Source organism: Accipiter gentilis, chromosome W (genome assembly GCF_929443795.1).
Source record: "Accipiter gentilis chromosome W, bAccGen1.1, whole genome shotgun sequence".
Classification (NCBI taxonomy): Eukaryota; Metazoa; Chordata; class Aves; order Accipitriformes; family Accipitridae; genus Astur; species Astur gentilis.
This window is the reverse complement of record NC_064918.1, coordinates 27,256,455-27,275,497: the sequence shown is the minus strand read 5'-3', so window position 1 is coordinate 27,275,497 and position 19,043 is coordinate 27,256,455. Positions and strand designations below refer to the sequence as shown.

General features: G+C 41.6%; 2 protein-coding genes across 7 annotated transcripts in view; one reads left to right on the top strand and one right to left on the bottom strand.

Annotated features, from left to right (window-relative positions):
- Nucleotides 1–19,043, bottom strand: part of LOC126035439 (probable global transcription activator SNF2L2) — a 247,371-nt gene that overhangs the window by 29,095 nt on the left and 199,233 nt on the right. For all 5 annotated transcript variants that reach the window (XM_049793996.1, XM_049793992.1, XM_049793993.1 and 2 more), the window contains one exon: nt 12,333–12,550. In XM_049793996.1, coding sequence (XP_049649953.1) covers nt 12,333–12,550 — 218 coding nt within the window. The remainder of the gene's footprint in view (nt 1–12,332; nt 12,551–19,043) is intronic.
- The window catches only part of LOC126035461 (uncharacterized), a 280,978-nt gene that overhangs the window by 194,242 nt on the left and 67,693 nt on the right, over nt 1–19,043 (top strand). The gene's annotated exons all lie outside the window — the stretch shown is intronic.

Here is a 19,043-nt window from a genome sequence, read left to right as displayed (position 1 = left end):
CACAAGAAGTTGGCACAGGACACAACCAGGGCACCTGACCCAAAGTGGCCAAAAGGGTATTCCATACCATGTGACGTCCCATCTAGTATAGGAACTGGGAAGTGGGGTGGCAGGGAATCGCTGCTCGGGGACTAGCTGGGTGTCGGTCGGTGGGTGGTGAGCAATTGCCCTGCGCATCATTTGTACATTCCAATCCTTTTATTACTACTGTTGTAATTTTATTAGTGTTATCATTATCATTATTAGGTTTTTTTTTCTGTTTTATTAAACCGTTCTTATCTCAACCCAGGAGTTTTACATTTTCCCCGATTTTCTCCCCCATCCAGTGGGATGGGGGGGGAGTGAGTGAGTGGCTGTGTGGTACTTAGTTGCTGGCTGGCCTTAAACCACGACAGGCAGAGAGAGTTTGGGTTGTCCAGCCTGGAGAAGAGAAGGCTCCATGGAGACCTTATTGCAGCCTTTCAATATATAAAGGGGGCTTATAAGAAAGATGAGGACAGACTTTTTAGTAGGGCCTGTAGTGATAGGACAAGAGGTAATGGTTTTAAACTAAAGGATTGTAGATTCAGACTAGATATAAGGAAGACATTTTTTATGATGAGGGTGGTGAAACACTGGAACAGGTTGCCCAGAGAGGTGGTAGATGCCCCATTCCTGGAAACATTCAAGTTCATGTTGGACGGGGTGTGGTGGTGCATTTCTTCCCCCTCTCTGGGCCAATCTATGAACTCAGGGAGTGTTACTAGGCCTTAGCATAAGTGTAATGAGTTGGATGGTTAAGCGTCCCTTGACTGTACCAGGAGCTCTTGCATCGCTAAGACAGGGAGCTGTACTGACCGTGCCAAGGACTCCTGTTGCCCGGCAGAGGCTGGGGATGGGAGTAGGCATAATTAGTCATTTCTTGGCAACCTTGGGACATATCTCAGTCCTCTCCTGACAGCCTTGGAGCATCCCATATCTGAATCTTAACTCATTCCCTGACAGCCTTGGAGCCTTCCTTATCTGAATCATAACTTGTGAAACGGTACCAGTGCTACTGGAATCCCAGTAATTTGCTGATGACTAAAGCCAATCATCTCCCGAACCTATAAACAGCGGTACTAAGTGAGACCCTTTCAGCTCTCCTGGACCGCAGCAGGCTGTGACCAGCATCTCCCTCTGAGTGGGACACCTCTCAGAGCTCGCAAACTCCTCAGTTTGCGAAGATCAGAGGTCTGTTGCTGAAAGCCAACAAGACTTGGGCTGATACTCTTCGCTCCTTGAGGCTCAACCCTTTGCCCATTGAGAAAGATGCCGAAGCATTTGACATGAATATTTTCACTGAACTCGAGGGGAATTTTTAACAGGTATACCTCTTTGACTCGCTTATATGTATATCTCATAGTGTCTTTGTGTATGTGTGTGTATAATAACCTGAATGTTCTATAGCAAGTATGTTACAAATATTGCTTTTCAAATCTATACCTAAGTCACTGTCATGAACTTTATTTGACTGTGAATGAATCTCAGGCTACTATTATAATTCCTTTAGATATAAACCATTGACCAAGTCTGGGACTAGGAGTTGATCCAGCCACACTTAGACTCCAACAAGAGTTTAGAAAGCAAGGGGGTCTTCTCTGAACCTTGTGACTCAACGGGAGGGTCTTCCCTACCTTTTTACATTACCAATCTCTGTACAAATCATGAGAAATCAATTCTAACTTGATTTTTCTTTGTATGTTTCTCTTTTACCCTATTGCATCTTTGGTCTCTGTATACATAATTTTAGTTTGATTTGAACTTAATTTTCCTATGTGCATTTCATCCATGTATTAAGTAATAGAGTGAACTTTGCCATTGAATTCTGTGAAGTTGCACTTTTATATAAATTCCTATTAAATAATTTTTACTAATACCATTGGAGGTGATTATTTAAGTGGTCCAAACCACTCAATTTTGTGACAAATTGGCGTAGTCGGCAGGATGGCAAGTAGTATCACTGAGTACTTACAAAAACATGGAATTAGTTCGAGTCCCAAATTTTCTGAGGAATGGGCTCATGATAACTGGCATGATTGGAAATCTGTGGAAGAACAGCTAAAGTTAGCCAGGGGCCATGTAAAGGATGGAAAAGGAAAGGGAATTATTTGCAAAATGTTAGGTACCTGTCTAGAAGCCGCTTGTCAGTTTAGGAAGAACTGCAATAAAAGGGAATTGGACTTAAAGGAAGAAATAGAAGGCAGAAAAGCAGCTGAATTAATACTGTCCTTGAAAATTGAGCAGCTGCAGAGACAATTACAGGAAGAAAAGGAGGAGAAAAAAAAAAGTTGGAGGTAAGGGTTGAAATTATGCTTATGCAAGCTCCCCATCCCCCTGACATTGTGCAAATTAGGAAGCTAATTGTATCCTCTGAAGAATGGGATGGAAACATATAGGGTGACCCCGATGATAGCTACCCAAAGGGAAATAATCCTCTGCCTCATTTAGATCCCCCCAAATATGAGGCTAAGCCCATTATAAAAACAGAAGAAACCACTGGACCTCGGGGTGGAGCAGGAGATTGTACCCGAAAAACAACTCCAACCTGAACCTTGCTACTTTGGTAATGCATGGAGACGAGGCATATATAAAGGATATGTGGAGATGGGACACATTATACATAGAAGGATTTAGGATATCAGTGTATTGGGCACTACCCAAAACGTATCTCTAGCTCTTAGCTGCATCCAAGCCCAGTTGTGGATACAATCTACTGTGGCAGCAATTATAAGAGAAGGCGATGAGGGCACCTTACCCACTGAAATTCGAAAGGTAATTTGGGATAATGCAACTAAATTTGAAAGATAATTCCAATCTTGGTGGCATCTAACCAATTTCACTTATGACCATACCAGCAATAAAGCCACAGTTTTTGTTTTAACAATACACAATGCTTTGGTATATACCATATACCCAATCATTGCACTGGGATTAAATCACCATGGAACTATACTCTATCCGTTGGAACATAGAGTATGGGTCCAAGAAAATTGGAACAAATGACAAACTATTGATGTTGATGCATGCGTTGTACAGGAACAACAGGGATTAATTTGTGAAAGTAATGCCATTAAGGCCCAAGACATTTGTTTTGACACTGAACAAAATGTTTGTCATTTTGAAATACATCCTGATGCAACCCCTGAAACTGTGCTTATATATATTGGAAATGGATGTGTTTATATGAGAACCCTTTGTGATTCTATGCTTACAGACAATACAACCATGGAGATATATAATCACTCAAATATCTGTATTTGTAATTTTACCAAAGCTGTGGGATGCGATTTTAACTATTCAGCTCCTGTCACAAATTAAAAATTGCTACAGTCAAACTACATGTCATATCATGACTTACTACCTACCCCCATTGGAATGAATCTTGCATTGGTGAGAAAACTGTTGCAACATGATGACCTGAATCAATTGCTAAACTAAATTCAGGACAACAGACAAAAAACCCTAATTACTGTCCATCATGATGCAGAAAAGATACACCATATCCTGGAAAGAGTAAAGATGGAGAACATCACTGGTGGGATACCTTATTTGTATGGTCACTGACAGCAACAGGAACTTTAAATCAAATGTCCAAACTACTCCATTTCACGACATGGGGCTTCGAGCAACCTGATCTAGTTGAAGATGCCCCTGCTCATTGCAGGGGGATTGGACTAGATGACCTTTAAAGGTCCCTTCCAACTGAAACCATTCTATGATTCTATGATTTTATTGAGGGGATGGGGGAAAACTTCTGTACTAAGTAAAGCAAGAAATGGTATGAGAAAGACAAGTGATTGATGTAGCTATTTGTGTTAGCTATCAATGCCCACACTTTGAGAAGGGAGTGAGGCATATATCACAGAACAGCCCAGGTTGGAAGAGACTTCGAAAGATCAGCTGGTCCAACCCTTTGTGGGAAAGGGAGCCTAGATGAGATTATCTAGCATTCTGTCCAATCGCGTCTTGAAAACCTCCAGCAATGGGGACTCCACCAGGTCCCTGGGGAGGTTGTTCCAGTGAATGATTGTTCTTGCTGTAAAAAATTTCTTTCTTATATTGAAATGAATCCTCTCCCAGTGCAACTTGAACCTGTTGCCCTTTGTCTTCTCCATGTGTTTCCTTGTGACGAGTGAGCCTCCATCCTCTTTGTAGCTGCCCTTTAAGTACTGGAATACTGTGACGAGGTCACCCTTGAGCCTTCTCTTCTCCAGGGAGAAAAAACCTATCTCCTTCAGTCTTTCCTCATAGGACAGGTTCTCCAGCCCTTTGATCGTCTTCATGGCCCTCCTTTGGACCCTTTCCAGTCTGTCCATGTCTGTCTTGAATTGTGGGGACCAGAACTGGACACGGTACTCCAGGTGTGGCCTGACAAGTGCTGAGTAGAGTGGGATGATCACATCTCTATCTCTGCTAGTAATGCCCCTGCGGATGCAGCCCAGGATCCCATTTGCTTTTGTTGCTGCAGTAGCACACTGCTGACCTGTGTTCAGGTCCCTTTCAGCAAGGCTGCTCCCCAGCCACACAGATCCTAGCCTGTATTGGGCTCTTTGGTTGTGTCATCCCAGGTGCAGGACCTTGCATTTGTCTTTGCTAAACTTCACACTGTTCTTGCTTGCCCACTCTTCCAGCCTGTCCAGGTGTCTCTGTAAGATGGCTCTACCTTCTGATGTGTCCACCTCACCACCCAGTTTAGTGTCATCGGCAAACATGGTGAGGGTACTTTCAATCCCATCGTCCAGATCATTTATGAAGATGTTGAACAGCGTGGGGCCCAGTATCGATCCTTAGAGGACCCCACTTGTGACAGGCTGCCAGCCTGAGTAAAAACCATTGATCACCACCCTCTGAGTGTGGCCTGTTAGCCAATTTCCTACCCATCTCACAGACCACCCATCCATTTTGTATCATCTCACCAGTTTCTCTAGGAGAAGGCTGTGGGAAACAGGGTCAAATGCTTTGCTGAAGTCCAGGTAAACAATATCCACTACTGTACCTATGCCAACAGAAGATGTTACTTTGTTGTAGAAGGTGATCAGGAGGATGAGAGTCAGAAAGTGAAGGAGCTTGTTGCTGATTATAAAGAAAGGATAAAGTGTTTGCAACAGGCTGCCAAGAGTGCTGAAGCTAAGAATGCTCAGCAGGCTCAGAAGCTAGAGCAGGTGGCAGTGGTGATGGCTGCACAAAAGGCAGAACACATTCATGGGAAGAAGAACAAAGGGAAACAGGTTTTGGAAGACTTAATGGCAGTTCAGAGTGAAGATTGGGATCCAGAAACATGGGATGGAGTCATCTGGGAATCAAGTAAGCATGAAGATGAAGAGTGCAATATGGCAGTTGTTTGGACCCAAATAATATCCCAGGGTCCACAGGATCCATCTCAGGGTGTGTCTGAATGACCTCATATGGCCCCTAAGCTAAAAGACAGTACTGTAACAGTTACTAGGGGAAAAAGGGAGGCAGGTTTTTGTTTCTGTCTTTACAGGTATAACAGAGAAACCAAAATGGCCACTTCCTGGGTGATACTGTTCAGCTTCAGATGGGGGATATATATTGCTAAATCATCCAACATCACAACTGGATGGAATAACACAACCATTTTTGAAAAATCAATCAAAACCGAAGCCACAGAGAACATCACTTTGACCACCATCTCAAGTAGTAAAGATAGAATTGTCAGAATGAGATAACTTTCGTAAGAAGTAGGGGTGGTGTGGGAATTGGGCAAAGGATGCAACATTTCCCTAAGTGGAGGAACCACCAACAATGCAGAATTAGGCACCAACAGTAAATCAGGAATAATTTGGTAATATAGGGAAAACAACCAACAGTGTCAAAAGGGAAATGTGTTTACGGAAAACCAGTTAAATAACATGGCTTATTTAGATTTAGGAGAAAGCTTGATAGGGCAATATTGAGCCAATGCAACAAAAACCTGGGTCAATTTGACTACAGTATATTACATTCTGGAAACTGACATTAACAAGAGTAATGTAAACGTCTGGCAATCATTTTTGTTAGGAAAAGAAAGAGGTGAGGGCCCTTGGAGTGAATATATTATTAAAATGAAATTTAACAAAGCCATAATAATGTCATGATCTCACAAATAAAGCATTATGGGGAATGATGAAAGGCCAGGGGATTTTACAGAAAGCAAGAGACCTGTCAGGTACACTCAGTGTTTTAGAAAGTCTAAGCATAGGAACCCAAATGGGAAGCCTCCAAGCCCAACTCCAAGATGCAGTAAAATTTATAGGCATGTAGATAGAATCAAGCAGGGTTGCTTTGCAAGGAGGTGTGCAAACCATAAAACTAGAATTTGTATTGGAACAAAAATTGTTTAATGCCACTGCAACAGCAGGTTTTGGTTTGGCAGGAACAATAAATGATTCTTTAAAGAACTTAACATGTTATGTAATACAACAGTAACTCAATATGGAAACGCAAGCATTGATGTCTCAAGTACAGATGGGGTGGTGGCAGAAGGAAATGGACTGATTACTAGGAAAAGATAAGAAACCCTCTTTATCTTTGAAACAAGGCAGTTGTCAGCTACAGCGGATTATAAGATTGGGGTCAACAGGTTGGTTCTGGAAAATAAGATGTGCAGGAAAAAGGCAGTTAAACCTCCATCAATGTTGGTTAAAAATGCTTTAACATAGAACAATGAAACTGGCCCACAATGTCCTTAAATTCACAATGGTGCAGTGTTACACCCAACAGTTCTAGTATACAACAAGCTGATATGATTAGTTTAAGCAATTGTGAGATGTATGAGGGTAGAAAGTGGCAGTGTCCACATACAACATGAAAAGTGATACCCTGTATAGATGGATTTACTTTTGTTTCAATTGTTACCAGCTGAAATTATAGAGGAGGGAAACATCACCTGTGCAGAAGTAAAATCAGAATATGTATTGCAAAATAATAGGGGCAATATTACAAGCACAGGGTGTAGGAATGTGTATTGGATCTGGCTGAGATGGAGTTAATTTTCCCCATAGGAGCCCCCATAGTGCTGTGCTCTGCATTGGTAGCTAGAAAGTGTTGATAACACACCAGTGTTTTGGCTACTGCTGAGCAGTGCTGGCACAGCATCAAGGCTGTCTCTCCAACATTTTTGCCCCCTCACTGGTAGGCTGGGGCTGGGCAAGATCTTGGGAGGGGACATAACCAGGACAGCTGACCCAAAGTGACCAAAGGGATATTCCATACCATATGACGTCAGCTCAACTATAAAAGCTAAGTGAAGGGAGATGGAAGGGGGGGCATTAGTTATTTACGTTTGTCTTCTGGAGCAACCACTATGCGTACTGAAGCCCTGCTTCCCCGGAAGTGGCCAGACATCACCTGCTGATGGGAAGTAGAGAATAAAATCTTTTGTTTTCCTTTGCTTTCCTACACGATCTTTGCTTTCACTTTATTAAACTGTCCTTATCTTGACCCATGAGCCTTTTGTTATATTTTCTCCCCCTGTCCAGCTGAGGAGGGGGAGTGATAGAGCGGCTTTGGTGGGCACCTGGCATCCAGCCAGGGGCAACCCACCACAGAATGATATAACCTGGTGGGTGTTACCTGGACTGAATAGAAGTGTGATTGAGAGGGCATTTGCCCCAAACCGATCATGTTAAAAAGAAAAATAACCATCAGCTAGATTAAACAGTAACATGAGAATTAATTACCAAGAGATTTCTGAAACAAAGAAGGAGTCATCTTGAAAATAGAAGCAGCATGAAAATCTGAAACAAGGGAGGAGAGGTCTTGGACTGGAAACAGCAAGTTTCAAAATTTTGTTTGATACTGCCAGATGTAGCCCCTCCAGCATCTCAAGCTCTGTTTAGACCTGGCAGGGCAGCCTCATTCCTGTGGGATGCTGTAAATAGCCTGCATCCAACTAGTGGGTAGGTGACCTCATGGGGGGCTTTCTCACCAGCATGTGGATAAGTGGGTTGTGGGGAGTAGCACAGGCACACCTAAAGCTGGAGCACTCACATCTCCCACAGAATGGGTGTGCAATTAGGGAAACACACACTCCCAGAAGGGTGTATGTGTTTGTAACCCGCACTGCTTCTTTGTGTGTGTGTGTGCGCATGTGTGTGTGCATGTGTGCACGTGGGATTATTTTGGGATTAGTTGCAGAAGGGTTTTAGGTATTCAGATGTAGGTGTTTGCTAAACTTCTGTGTGTGTCTGGTATTGTGTTTATTCTGTTGTATTGCTGATATGGATCCTGAATGTAGTTCACCGATTGCAAATTAATCGTGTTGCTAATAAATCAATAAACCATCTGATTTGGTTTAAACTGTGTGAATTGAGTAGTTTTTCCCTGTGGCAGATGGGCTTTACTTTACAGAAGTGTTTCTTTCTTGTCTTTTTTCTCCTGCTAGCCAAGACTTCACAACTAAGCTTCATTTTTTATATAATGGAGCAGGCCCATGATCAGGTAGATATTAAATGAAAATAATTAATATATTACAATCCATCCCAACGCAAATCTTTCAAGAACTTCAGTGTTACCTTCCTTCCAGCCTAATGGTTCCTCTTTCAGTATTGATTTTAGTCACATCTTTATCCAAGTCCTCATACAGGTTAGAAAACTTGCATTACACTCTTTTTTTCATCTTAACTAACAATTTTCTTGTGGTACCATATCAAATACTCTACTAAAATCCAGGTATATTAAATTTACCACGCTCCCTTTGATAATATGTCTGATCTAATTTTACCTTCTTTCAGTTTAAAACTGTTGCCTCTTGTCCTGTCACTACAGGCCTTGGTAAAAAAAATATCTTTCTGTCTTTCTTACAACCCCCCTTTATATATTGAAAGGCCGCAATAAGGTCTCCATGGAGCCTTCTCTTCTCTAGGCTGGACAACCCCAACTCTCTGCCTTTCCTCATAGGAGAGGTACTCCAGCCCTCTGATCATTTTTGTGGCCCTCCTCTGGACCTGCTCTAACAGGTCCATGTCTTTTTTGTACTGGGGACTCCAGAACTGGATGCAGTACTTCAGGTGGGATCTCACAAGAGTGGAGTAGAGGGGGAGAATCACCTCCCTTGACCTGCTGGCCACGCTTCTTTTGATGCAGCCCAGGATACAATTGGCTTTCTGGCCTGTGAGCACACATTGCTGGTTCATGTCCAATTTTTCATCCACCAGTACCCCCAAGTCCTTCACCCCAGAGTTGCTCTCAATCCCTTCATCCCCCAGCCTGTATTGATACTAAGGATTGCCCTGACCTAGATGCAGGACCTTGCACTTGGGCCTAAGGAAGAATACTGCCATCCAGGACTCTGGGTGTCTCCAGAGCCAGAGACCTGGATGGCGGCATCCACCCTTTGGAATTCTGTCTGGGTTGAGGCCTCTGATGTGCTAGAGACAATTGGGAGGTGTGTCCTGGTTGAAGCACTGAATCATCAGATGAAGGAGCTGCAAGAGGAGGTGAGAAGGCTGCACCCCATCAGGGAGAATGAGCAGAATATTTACAGGGTCTTTGCAGAGACTCTACAGAGCCAAGAACCCAAGTCCTATGTTGCAAGGAAGGAGGGACAGATAGAGACTACCCTCAAAGAAATGGTGGATGGAAACTCCCAAGAAAGTTATTACTTCTGGCAACACATCTAAGGCTTTCTCTCTACCTCTGGTTCTGCAGTTACAGAACAGGTACAATGCCCTGGCAACAGGTGAAGAAACCCCATTCAGGGAAGGTGTCAGAGCCAACTAAGCCTCAACCAAGTGTCTGCACAAAGAAGAATCATAGAATCATAGAATTGTTTAGGTTGGAAAAGACCTTTAAGATCATTGAGTCCAACCGTCAACCCAACACCACCATACCCACTAAACCATGTCATGAAGTGCCTCGTCTACGCTTTTTTTGAACACCTCCAGGGATGGTGACTGCACCACTTCTCTGGGCAGCCTGTTCCAATGTCTGACAACCCTCTCAGTAAAGAAATTTTTCCTAATATCCAATCTAAACCTCCCCTGGCACAACTTGAGGCCATTTCCTCTTGTCCTATCACTAGTTACTTGGGAGAAGAGACCAGCACCCACCTCACTACAACCTCCTTTCAGGTAGTTGTAGAGCATGATAAGGTCTCCCCTCAGCCTCCTTTGCTCCAGACTAAACAACCCCAGTTCCCTCAGCCGCTCCTCACAAGACTTGTGCTCCAGGCCCCTCACCAGCTTTGTTGCCCTTCTCTGGACATGCTCCAGCAACTCAATGTCTTTCCTGTAGTGAGGGACCCAAAACTGAACACAGTATTCAAGGTGTGGCCTCACCAGTGCCGAGTACAGGGGAACAACCACCTCCCTGTTCTTGCTGGCCACACTATTTCTGATGCAGGCCAGGATGCCGTTGGCCTTCTTGGCCACCTGGGCACACTGCTGGCTCATATTCAGCCGGCTGTCAACCAGCACCCCCAGGTCTTTTTCTGCCAGGCAGCTTTCCAGCCACTCTTCCCCAAGCCTGTAGTGCTGCATGGGGTTGTTGTGACCCAAGTGCAGGACCCGGCACTTGGCCTTGTTGAACCTCAAGAAAAGGAAGTTTATATTGCATGTAGTAGAGGCACCCACCTGCCAACCTGACCTGATGTCTCAGGACAGTAAAAAAAAAACGACCCCCAAGCCCATGGCTCAAAGGCTACCTAATTAGCCTAATGAATTTGAGTGCCCAAAGGAGGGGCAAGGAGATGATAAAAGGACACAAACTGAAGCCCCATGTGTGCAAGCCCACCGGAACCGGACCCTTCAGCTGACTGAACCAACGCTGGATCCAGGACTGGTGAAATCTTTCTCTTCTCTCTCTCTCTTTCCCTTTTCCTTTTCCCTTATCCCTACACCTCATCCCTTCAGACATAAACCATTAACCAAGTCTGGGACTAGGAGTGGTTTCAGCTGCCCCTAGGCTCCTCACTGAGAAGGAGTCTAGAAAGCAAGGGGGACCACTCTGAACCTCGTGACTCAACGGGAGGGATCTCCTTACTAGACCTAAACCGTTGACCAAGTCTGGGACTAGTAGTGGATCCAGCTGCCCCGGGCTCCTCGCTGAGAAGGAGTCTAGAAAACAAGGGGGTCTGCTCTGAACTTCGTGAATCAATGGAAGGGCTCTCCTTATTGTCTCCCTGAACTGATTCCCAAATAAGCAAGGCCTGTAGTATATGTTTGGTGATGTATGGTTAGCACATGTTACACAGTTTACTGACATAGTTTCATGCCAATTTTTGTTGTGAGCATACCAATTTTGGTGGTGAGCATGCCAATTCTTGTTGTGAGCAAATAAAAATTGAGTTTTGTGAGTTAAAGGATCCCTGGTGTTGTTTCACCTTAATCCTGACCTGGGAATCAGCAAACCTGAGTCATCATCCTGAGAAACTGAGACGTGACAATTAGGAGCTACTCAGTTCAGAAACCAAATAGGTTACACTGGTGCAGCTCCTCTGGTGTGAAAATGCCTTCTTTTTGAATGAATTTTATATTGATTTAGTTTACACCTGCTCCTTATTCAACTTAAATAAATAAATGTATGGCAAAATAGGAATATCTACACAGGAAGGTTGCACCAATTTAAGTAAATCAGAAACCTCAGATCAAACAGTACAAGTTCCACACATAGCTGAAGCCTGATACAGAGTCGCTATTAAGTAATAACCAAAGATGAGCATTTCTCAAGTTCTTTCTCAATAAAGAAGATGATTTTCAGTTGGAAAATAAACAAAATAAAAATCTCACAACTTCCGTTTGGATTAGAAGTTAGTTATATTTCTTCCTGAGGTTCAGTTGTCTAACATGTGAAATGTATATATATGTTCAAAATTGGGTTTTAAGGACAAAAAAGCTTCAGTCTCATTTATGAATAACCTACTAGTGCTCAGTATTTCAAATTCCTTTGAAAAACCAGGTGTTCATCAGGCAAACCCTAAATATTTTGGGACTATTCTTAATTGTCATGTTGAGAACTTGTATTGACAAAACTATATCCACACATTTAAAATTATTTATATAATTATTAAGACAGAATACTCCATTAAGCTAAAGAAAACCCCTTCCCAAACCTGCAGTACTGATATATATGTACTAAACAGGACAGTAGCATTTCTAAGCAGACATGATATGCCCATCTTTTAAATTACATTTTGACAAGTTTCGATCAACCAGTTCCTTTATAAAGCCCTCTATGTAGAGGAAGACTTACAAGATCAGGCCCTAAATGGAATTATTTTATTTATAAATAAAAAAATAACTACAATTGAAAATTACATAGGATTAAGTTTCCAGAAATTATTTGTCAAAACCGAAAAAGGCTGAGCTCACCTGTCTTTGTAGTTTATCACAGTATCAATAATGGCATTCATCTGTTTTGTCAATTTAGGTGGGTTAGGTGACAACTTCTCTGCAGGAGGTCTGCCTCTTCTTTTCTTTGCTTTCTCCCCATCCTCTTTCCCAGAATCTTTATCCAAATTTCTTCGTCTCTTCCGTTTTTTAAGCCGGATTTCCTCTTCCATTTCTTCCAAATTGCCGTCTTCAATTGCCTGACAAACATGGATTAAAAAAAACAACCAAAAAACCCAAAAAGAAAAATATGCAAAGACAATTAGCAAGTATTTTAAAAAAAAACAAGAAAAATACAATGCAACAAGATATAGATAATTCAACATTAAATGCTCAGTCTCTTTATAAAAAAGATTTCAAAAGGAAATTCAGTTACTGACAAATAATAAGACACTAAAATTAAATTAGTTATATAAAGACCCTACCACCTAGATACATATTCATCTGATCCTGAATTTCATATATATGAGGGCTTGCATCAATTTGTTCACTTTAGTAGCAGTCCTAGAGAATGTAATTCAAGAGAAAGACTCTGATGTGCATGTTTACAGGCAGGATAGTCCACACCATGCTCAGCTTCCAATGAAAGAGATTACAGTTTTTTAATATGTTTTTTTTTACATACAGACACACACACACACTTTATCTAGTAACATACTAGACTCAGCTTCTCTTTCAAAGAAGTTAAAAGTGACCTAACAGTTAAAACCATATCTAAAATGTATAATTTTTATTTAGAATAACAATCAACAAAGAGGCAGAAGCACTGACAATAGTGTTTTGCAGTAAAGAGCACTCAGAATGAAAAAAGAAAAAACACGCGCATAGCCACAAAAAATTAACAGTTTCAATTACCCACAAATGTGTGTTTTTAACCAGAGCCAGCAGCACCAGGTAGAGAGATAAAATCTCTATGAAAATAAACCAGGCATAAAGGGAACCTGTTCACATACTAACAGATCCAGGTGAAAAAAACAGAAGCTGAACCTTTTTCTTTGGGGGGAAAAAATCCCATAAAAATCTTAAAAGTAGGCTTTCTGAAACATAACTGATGTTGATATTTGTCCATCTTGCCTCTCAATATTGCCTTGAATACATGCAAATACTAATCAATCATTTCTCATAGCTGAAAGAGCTATAATCATAAAGCAATTACCTTCATTTCTCTACAGAACCAAACATGACTAATATTTATGATCATATGAGAATAACAATTAATATAAAAAGAATTATTACAGTCCAGACATAATTTATTTCATTTGCATTCTCTTGAAAAATATTTTATGAACAAAACCTGGTTCACTATACAAAAAAAACTGGCATCTTAAAACCACTAGTGGGATTTCAAAATCTGTTTCCTATTCATTCTCTAATGTGCAAATCCATAGAACAAACATAAACACAGAATCCTGAGGGACAACCTGAAACAAGGCCTTAATAATCAAAAGACAATTTCCATCATGCTTTCAAGCATTCAGATAGCCACTATGAAGAAGGCTTGAGATCTGATGAGTTAGGAAGAGTAAGTAAGGAAAAAACTGCACAAAAACTCATTAATATTCATTTGGTTAAATCAGGACACCCACCATATACCACTGCAGCTAGCAAAGATTAAGAAAAGGAAATTTCTCCACAAATTTTAGAAGCTAAAAATAATAAATACAGCATGCAAGGCTGTCAACAGTTAATGTAATTGCTCTCCTTAAGTATTCAGTTGCACATTGAAATACAGAGAACACCAGCTTTTGATGTCTTATACATCTACATATTCCTGTGATGTAGTTCTACTGAACCTTCAAGACTATGATGAAAAAGGTTATTTACCTTACCACTATCAGCAGGCCGGCTATCGGAAATCACAGTTAGTGGGGATAAAATTAACAAACCAGCAAAGCAGTGAGCTGCTAGTCTCTTCGTCAGCTGATCAGGGGGGAAAAAAGAGAGCTGGGGAAAGGCTATGTTTTCAGATACAAGTAATTTTATTTTAGCGAAAATTTAATACTGAAAGGATTGTTGATACTCAAATCTGCTGTTTCATTCTACCTAATACAAGGCCCAAGGCCTTCTTCCTTCAGCTTGATTTAATATTGACAACTACTTATCATATTTTTCTCTTATTATTCTAGACACTCAGATTCTAGATTTTTAGCTGGGCAGTTACCAATTCTTGTTAGCATTTTAATTGTAAGAGCAAAATTGGTCAATTTCATGTATGATTTTAAGACTAAAATAGATTGTATGCAATAAATACAGTTTTAAAATGCAAACAATACTTTTTATTGTTCTGTACTGAACAGATTAGATTTTGGTTATTACAACTAATACAGCAAAATACTCAGAATGACAAGAAAAAAACCCCAAGGTTAGCATTTTGATGCAATGTGCTTTAGAAAATGGATATTCACTCATTAATGAAAAACAAAAAAATATTTTCTTGCCAAATGTTCCCCCCCACACCCTCCAAATCGATGGTGTTGTCACCACCACTGAGTACTAACATCTCATTTAGAACTGTGCATACAGTTGTTACTTAGGATATATATTATTTTGAAAAATTGTTGTGGGGGGTAAGATCAAAGTCAAAAGAATGTTTGGGGTTGTTGGTTTTTTTTAAAATGTCGTTGGCCAATGTAGTAAAAAAAAAACAGAAAAGAACAGACAAGTTGTGACATTTGCTCTTCCACTCTGTAAATCATCCTTCCAAACCTTTACCAGCAGGATAATGCAATGCACCCCAGAAACAAATCTCCAGTTTCTGATGGATGACATGTTGCACAAGAGTATAGGACACAGCAGACATCTCCCATGCTCAAATGCCTTTAGATTAGTGAGGTGAATAGAAAGAAAGTCAAGAAAACTACTGTACAAATAAATATTTAATGTTTTCCTTAAGGCAACAGGACCAAATACTACAATAAAGTTTGGAGCCTGTTTTCTTGAAAGAAAGCAGTAAAAACTATTAAAGAGTCCAATTCTGCAAAGGGTTGAACATCTCATGAGAGGTACTGGGTATCGATTTCCAGCCACATTCCAATGTAGAAGCCAATGGAAAACCAGTGAAAATTATGAGGACTCAATGTTGCATCCTGTACCAAGAAAATCTTCCTGCTGTTCAGTACCTTACTGCTGTTGTCTTGGTTCATGTTATATAAAACAATTCCCTTGCTGAAGAGCTGAGACCATGCAAGTCTCTCAGGGCACCAGAATTTTAATCAGCATATTGACCATAGATTAAAGAGAAACAAACAAGAATTTTCAGAAAGCAACTAGAAGTTGGTTCTGGGCTTTTCTATTGTTAATTGCAGTTACATTTCTCTCATCAGTCATGGAGGACCGTTTTGTTGTTTCTTACGTAAGGAAGTCTTCTTAGTAAAAGTGGATACTGTTACATGAGCATCAAGAAATGAAGTAAACAAAGAAATAGAAACTTCTTTGTTTGCATTCTTAATATTGACTTAGTTGAGAGTCTGGAAAACATGGCACAACATCACGTACATACAACTCTTCAGTCAAGAATTATGGAACAAAATGTACAATAAGATCTATAGCTCTGACTTCTTTGGTGACAATGTCCTTTCACAAGCCAACCTGATAATACCTGAGAAAATCAACAACAACAACAACAACAAAGAATCTACCTTGGTGAGATCACCAATGGATATTTTATTAAATAAAAACCTGACATTGTGTGTTATAATAAGGTAACTAATGACATAAGATTAAATATATTAAACCTCACATGTATCAAAGGTTCTCAAAGACCATAAAAAAATTTCTCAGACCAGTCCTATATTAGTTATTAGATTCATTTTACGTGAAGCAGGAATCATGTGATTTGAGTACGGTCACATGGTGGTAGCAGAGTTGGGCATAAAAATCAGTTCCGGTGTTCAGCACTCCAATGCTTTTCTCTAATATTTCAATAATTACATTATGAGAGGTATTTGTCATGGACCAAGATATATACTAGTTTCCTTTGCTCTGAACTCATTATTAAGTACTACTACTAGAAAGTTAAAAGTCAAAGAAAACTATTACTATTGCCTACAGTCATGGAAACTGTATACAGATGCTTAAAACTAGTGATAGTAAACAATATAATGTTGAAACCTTCTTTGGATTAAATGAGATACTGTGCAAAACAGGAAATCTCTAGATGCTGCATCCCCCTCTTATTCCCTCTTAACCCAAAGAAGCATGTCCAAAGTGTTACTATAGCTTACTCCCTTCCCTCCCAGGCATTAATGTTCAACATCTCTCAAAGCTGCATAAGAGAAGAGAGTATTCCTGCAAGTAATTTTGCATACAGACAGATTTGCTAACATGCTTGTGTTGGGTCTAGCTGGGATGGAGTTAACTTTCCCCATAGCAGCTCTTATAGGGCCCTGCTTTGTATTGGTAGCTAGAAAGGTGTTGATAACACACCAGTGTTTTGGCTATTGTTGAGCAGTGTTCGCACAGATTCAAGGCTGTCTCTCCAACACACCCACCCCACCCAAAGGCCAGTAGGCTGGTGGTGGGCAAGAGGTTGGGAGGGGACATAGCCAGGACAGCTGGCCCAAACTGACTGACCAAAGTGATATTCCATACCATATGACATCATGCTCAGCAATAAAAGCTAATAGGGAGGAGGAGCGGGCGGCATTCGTTATTAAGGTGTTTGTCTTCCTAAGCAACCACTACACATATTTGTGAGGGACTGAAAGAGTTAATGTCTCAAACATTGTGGTGGGGCAAGTTCTGCATAACAACGCAATTCTGATAGCTGAGCTGAGCAGGGCAGCTCACCATATATGGCCAGAGGTCATACAAAGTTTATTTGAGGAAGGGGCTCATGGCCACCTGAGGGACCCTTTGTGACCACCAACCCCCAATGGCACCTGCGCACAAGATCGAGAGTTACATAAGTCCTTACGGGCAGTGTGCAGAAGAACAAGAGGGGTGTGATTGATGTGAGAAAAGGCGGGAACTGGGCTATAAAAGACACCAACACAAGGAGCCCTGTGGGTGTGCGCCAACCAGAACTGGACCTCTAGACTGGCTGGACCAACACTGGACCCAGGACCGGTGAAATCTTTCTCTGTTCTTTTCCTCTTTCTCTCTCTGTCTCACTCACTCTCTCTCCTTTTCCGTAATCCCTACACCTCATCCATTTAAGACATAAAACCATTGACCAAGTCTGGGACTAGGAGTGGATCTAGCTGCCCCTAGGCTCTTCTCCAAGGAGTCTAGAAAGCAAGGGGGTCTGCTCTGAACCTTGTGACTCAACGGGAGGGATCTCCTTCTTCCATGAATTGATGTATATGGTTATCACAGATTACACGGTTTACTGAGGTAGTTTCATGCCAATTCCTGTTGTGAGAGACCATGCCACCTACTGTTACACCTTCCAAGTTCAGTTTGCTTCTGCCATGAATAAAAAAGTCAACTGATCGTTTGGTGTCATTTCACCTTAATTTAGCCCAAGGGAATTCCAAACTCACCACGACTCCTCCCTGGTCTGTCCAGCACGGGTTGTGACTGTACTAAGGGCCTACTTCCCAGGAAGTGGCTGGACCTGGTGTCACGACCCAGACTGGACAGACCAGGGAGTCATGTTTAATTTGAAATTCCCTCAGGCTAAATTAAGGTGAAATGACACCAAACGATCAGTTAAAGATTTATTTATGACAGAAGCAAACAGAACTGGGGAGGCGTGGTAATAGGTGGCAGGGTTTCTCACAACAGGAATTGGCATAAGACTACTTCTGTAAACTGTGTAACCATATACATCGATTCAGGGAATAAGGAGATCCCTCCTGTTGAGTCACGAGGTTCAGAGCAGACCCCCTTGCTTTCCAGACTCCTCCTCAGAGAAGGGCCCAGGGGTGGCTGGATCCACTCTTAGTCTCAGATTTGGTCAACGGTTTATGTCTGAAAACGGATGAGGTGTAGGGATTGTGGAAAAGGAAAAGGAAAGAGAGAAGACAGAGAGAGAGAAAGGAAGAGAGAAAGATTTCACCGGTACTGGGTCCAGCGTTGGTTCAGTCAGCTGAGGTGTCCAGTTCCAGTGGGCTTGCGCACCTGGGGCTTCAGTTTGTGTCCTTTTATCATCCTTGCCCCTCCTTGGGGCAGGCATCCGAACTCCTCAGGCTAATGAGCAGTTTGTGAGCCTTTGGGACTTAGGGGTCGTTTGGGGAGTAACTTCTCCTTCCCTGCAGACAGGGCCATTGTTTGATCTTTGTATCAGAACAGCTTATCAGAACAGGGAGCTTCGCACCCTCCAGCACGCCCTCCCCCTCCTGTTGCTGATGTCTGAGCTGATGGGCTTTTCACCTTGGTTCCTTGCTGTGCAGGGTTTGTCTTTAAGCAGAACTTGCCCCACCACAATGTTTGAGATATTAACTCTTTCAGTCTCTCACACCTGGCCTGCTGATGGGAAGTAGAGAATATATCTTGTTTTCCTTTGCTTCCATGTGCAGCCTTTGCATTTCTTTATTAAATTGCCTTTATTTTTACCCACGAGTTTTTAATCTTCTTTTCTCCCCCTGTCTCACTGAGGAGGGGGAGTGAGAGAGCAGCTTGGTGGGCACCTGGCAGCCACCCAGCCAAGGTTAACCCACCAGAATGCTAATTATCTAGCTCAGTATTTTCACTAAAGGCATATAAAATATAATTGAACAGAAAAAACAGCTTCCTATTTTCTTAAAAAGA